The sequence below is a fragment of the Diabrotica undecimpunctata genome, chromosome 9 (genome assembly GCF_040954645.1).
Source record: "Diabrotica undecimpunctata isolate CICGRU chromosome 9, icDiaUnde3, whole genome shotgun sequence".
In the NCBI taxonomy this organism is placed as follows: domain Eukaryota; kingdom Metazoa; phylum Arthropoda; class Insecta; order Coleoptera; family Chrysomelidae; genus Diabrotica; species Diabrotica undecimpunctata.
In genome coordinates, this window is record NC_092811.1 from 71,470,766 (window position 1) to 71,475,129 (window position 4,364).

Consider the following 4,364-nt stretch of genomic DNA (forward strand, 5'->3'; position numbering starts at 1 on the left):
TTTGCCCACCATTTGAGAGGATCCTCATTCCTATGTATCATTTCTTCTTCGAAATAACGGTTAACTTCTACGATGGCACGTGCTTGCGGACTTTGATTTAATTTGGGTTGAGATGAAACTGACTTATTTAATTGTTTCCATATATCAAACAATGGCTTTTCGGTTTCGGACTCTAATGTTCTGGATGTATTAGCAGATTCTACTTCCATCATTACATCTTCATTTGATGTGGAATTAGCTTTATATTTTGAGCTACTAAACCAATAACAATTTCCTTGGCCTTATCAAAAGTTCCAGGTTTAATAAAACACACATTTTTAAACCTTGGATCTAAAAAAGTGGATACTATCAATGTAATACTAGATTCTAAATCGCCTAGCCTGAAGGTTATACTTTCTATAAGTTTTTCAATAACACGTTTACTTATATTATTAGAAAATTGATTGCTGCTCAACATATCATTGCAAACATTTTTCAATCCGTTTGTAATAACAATTACGAGTGATAATGTTACGTACTTTTCAGCGGACATTAATTCCGTTATATCATAAAACGGTTTCAAGATAATTATTAATTCTTTAATGAATGTCCACTCTTCTGTAGGTATTACCGGTAGGGAGACTGAATCCATTAATGCTAATGTTGTTCTAATAGCTTCCTCCAACTCTACAAATCTTTCTAACATTAAATAAGTGGAGTTCCATCTAGTAACTACATCTTTTTTAAGTTTCTTGGGTTCCTTACCTTGCTGTCGCTGAACATTATCTAATTTGCTTTTAGCATTTGCACTTTGTTTGAAATGTGTCACAATTTTACTGACTTTATTTAATGTTACTTCTTGGATCAGTTTCAATGCATCGCCCACTATTAAATTTAGGGTATGTGCATAGCAACCAAAATGTCTCCATTTTAAGTCTGAAGAGATAGCTTTTTTAATATTTGCAGCGTTATCTGAAATACCAAGCAAAATACTCTCTTCCGATATATTCCAGTTTGAAATAACTTTACTTAGATTATCTGCTAAATTAGTACTTCCATGACCTCCCTCATACCCAACACATTCTAAAAGAACAGATTTAATTTGAAATTTATTATCAATAAAATGCCCTGTTACTGCAATTACACTATCTGTGTTGCGAGACGTCCAGCAGTCTGTTGTAATTGTAATTGATACGACTTCCTTTAAAACATCTGAAACTTTAAGGCGAACTTCTTCAAACACTGCTGGAAGAAGAACATTGCTTAAAGTTTTTCTTGTGGGCAATTTGTATGCGGGATTTAAAGTCAATATAAAATCTTTAAAGCCATTATCTTCGACTATGGAAAATGGTTGGAAATCTTTGATTATAAGATTCAATAAAAGCTGATCCAATTTTTTCTGTTGAGTCATTGAAATCCTCTTCGGAGCGTATGCGGGCAAGACCTGCTGTTGTATTCTTCTAACTTCAGAGCGGGACGAACCAATTATGCCTGATGATGAAGATGAAGCCCTGGAAGTTGATGGCAATGACGAGTCAGTAATGACGGTCGCAGGGATTACACCGATATCATGTGCACCTTCAATATGAGTTGAAGAACCTCCGAAGATTTGAGGATTTTCTTGTTGCTCATGTTTCTCTTGTCTGTTATAACCACGTTCAAATTGGCATAGTCTAACAGATGGATGTTTTCGAGTGATATGTGCTTTTAAATTTGTCACCAATGTTCTATATGAAAATACAGATTTGCATATGTTACATTTTGCTTTACTGTTATCTTCATCTGAGAAGAAGTTCCAAATTTCCGACTTTTTACTCATATTTTTTAAAATTCAATCTGGTTGGCAGAACCTAAATAAATATAATATATAACTAAATATTATTAAATTCAAAATTTATTTTAGTTTACCTTTTATTAATTGTATAATATAGAATTATACGAACAACGTTTAATAATTTTAAACTGAAAACTTTCGAAAACTGTATGTCGTACACTACTCACCTACTTTTCAGTACACTGGCTGTCTTTTAGGAACATGCGGGGCATTGCTATATATTTTGTTTGGGATTCCCAGCCGGCCGCCAGCCATAAATAAATTAAAATAGTTCATTATTGGTATAGAGCCGGGGAATCCCAGACGCCCGCAACATTTTACTTCATTTTATACCGGAGTTCTTTTTAACTGGATTTCTTAGGTGATATTACATATTAAATAAATACTATAAATTACAACCACCGTGTATTTTGTTACAATTTTTTTGTCATTTCAAAAATTGTCTGTATTTAGATATATTATTTTAGCAACAATTATTATTAATATGTTCACATTAAAATTTAAATACCAACGAAAATGCTTTTTGAAACACAAACAAATATGATTGCTTTTCTTTTATCAGCATGAAAGCGTTCGTTGAATAATGCTAAAAAAGCAACTGCTATTAAAGTAGCAGCTATTTTTAACTGCTATTTTCATTTAGCAGTAGCAAAAGCAAGTGCTATATCAAAATAGCGTGTCGGACACATCTCTAGAAGGTACCCACTCCTCATCTCCTGAGTAAGCGAAAATACTAGGCTCATCACTCACATCACTCACTCACTTAAACTGTGTAAAAACAATACTATAAGCTAAAAAATTTTTATTTAATGGCATAAATAAAAAACATCATGTAACACTCATATTTATGTACCTTTTTTTAAATATTGATTTTGCACAAACACTTTGATTTTTAACCAATTTTTATTAAAAAATAATTGCGGATGCAAAGATTTTAATTCTTCACATTCGAACCTTTTTGGTGCCCGTTTTTGATCTATATATATTTTGAAAAGTAAGCTTTAACAATGTTTTTTTGTTCAATTGTCCAGGGAGTTAGTATTCTTTTCTTTTTGGGTGCAAATGGTATTGTCTCTATTGTTTCGTCTTTCTTTAGTTATTCCGTTACATTAACTTTTTTAAAATCGTCAAAATCATTTTTTTCTAGATCATCGCTTTCCTCACTAGATTCATCTTCTAAAAGATTTCGGTCCAAATTTTTATATATATATATATATATATATATATATATATATATATATATATATATATATATATATATATATATATATATATATGTTTTTCCTTTCTGTCCTCCGGCTTCACCATTTTCCATTAGGATTAATAATTTTGAAATTTTCGCCGTTTGGTACACATCGTCTGGTAATCGATAAGAGTTTTTATGAACGGCAGCTGTGTGTCCCATAAAACTGGACAACTGTTCAATTTCATTATCACTTAAATTAAATAATTGTGTGAGCGTTGATAGATGTTTTCTTAATCTGGTGCAAGTTATGGCTTGAGGATTTTTAGCACCGCAAGCGACAGCATATTTAGCAATTATTTTATATCCACAGATAGGAGTAGAGTGACTTGATCTGCCAAATAAATAAGGGTTGTCATCTTTTACAAAATTAGATCTAACTTTTAATATTTCTCTAATGTGATTTTGTATGTCAGTGCTAAATATAACCGGAACACCTCGTCCCCGTTTACCTCTTATGACAATACGCTTCATATTTTTTAACAATACTTTTCTGTTTCGCTAACAACTTCTTTAAATTCTTCATAACTTTCATTTTTCTTTTCAGATTTCTCGTAGGTATCCAAAAGCATTCTTTGCAGTTCCCCTGGTCTTTTTCTGTTTAAAAGTATAACTCTACAGTATATTGTTTCTAATAGAGTATTGTAAGCAGCAACATTCTGTGAATCTATTTTGAGTACTTGTAATGCCTTATCTGCTTCTGTAACTAAATGTTGCTTGAGTAATTTTAGGTCACTGGCGAGAGGTACAATAGTAATTTTATTAAATTTCTTTAAATTAAGGTCATTACCAGCCCGGTTTGATATATCAAAACGCCAATTTGACTGAAACAAATTTATTAATGTTTTCAGATTTGATTCATAATTAGCTGTTTCAATGGTTGGTTAATTTTTTGATATCATGTGTAACGCAATGTCACAACATTGTTTTAAAGACGTGCCTATATTTAATGCATCGTGGGCGAAACAAATAAATCTTTATCTGTATCATATTTTGCTACTAATTTAGTAGCTTCTACTAAATCGTCATAAAATTTTGGTTTTAGAGCTTCAAATAGATTAGTACAAGCCTTAATTTTCTTGAATTCTATTAGAATTCTAGATAACTCTCTCATTTTCCGACTTGTAACATTAATATGATGTTTTTCGCGATGAATCTTAAGGTATCTAGCACCAAATGCACATATAAGAAAATCATTTTTTGCTTCTAAAGAGATTTTATCTGGCCGCATTCTTGGGAAGACCTCATCTTTTAAACGCTGGTCAATTTTTTTAACATTCTTTAACAAGAAATTTTGGCCTTCTGCTT

The 4,364-nt window shown here is 31.5% G+C and overlaps 1 protein-coding gene across 1 annotated transcript; it reads right to left on the bottom strand.

Annotated features, from left to right (window-relative positions):
- Window positions 1-211: 211 nt before the first annotated feature.
- LOC140451133 (E3 SUMO-protein ligase ZBED1-like) lies at window positions 212-1,798 on the bottom strand. The gene has a single exon (XM_072544861.1). It carries the CDS (start codon window positions 1,796-1,798, stop codon window positions 212-214), a length of 1,587 nt encoding a protein of 528 aa, XP_072400962.1.
- Window positions 1,799-4,364: the final 2,566 nt, after the last annotated feature.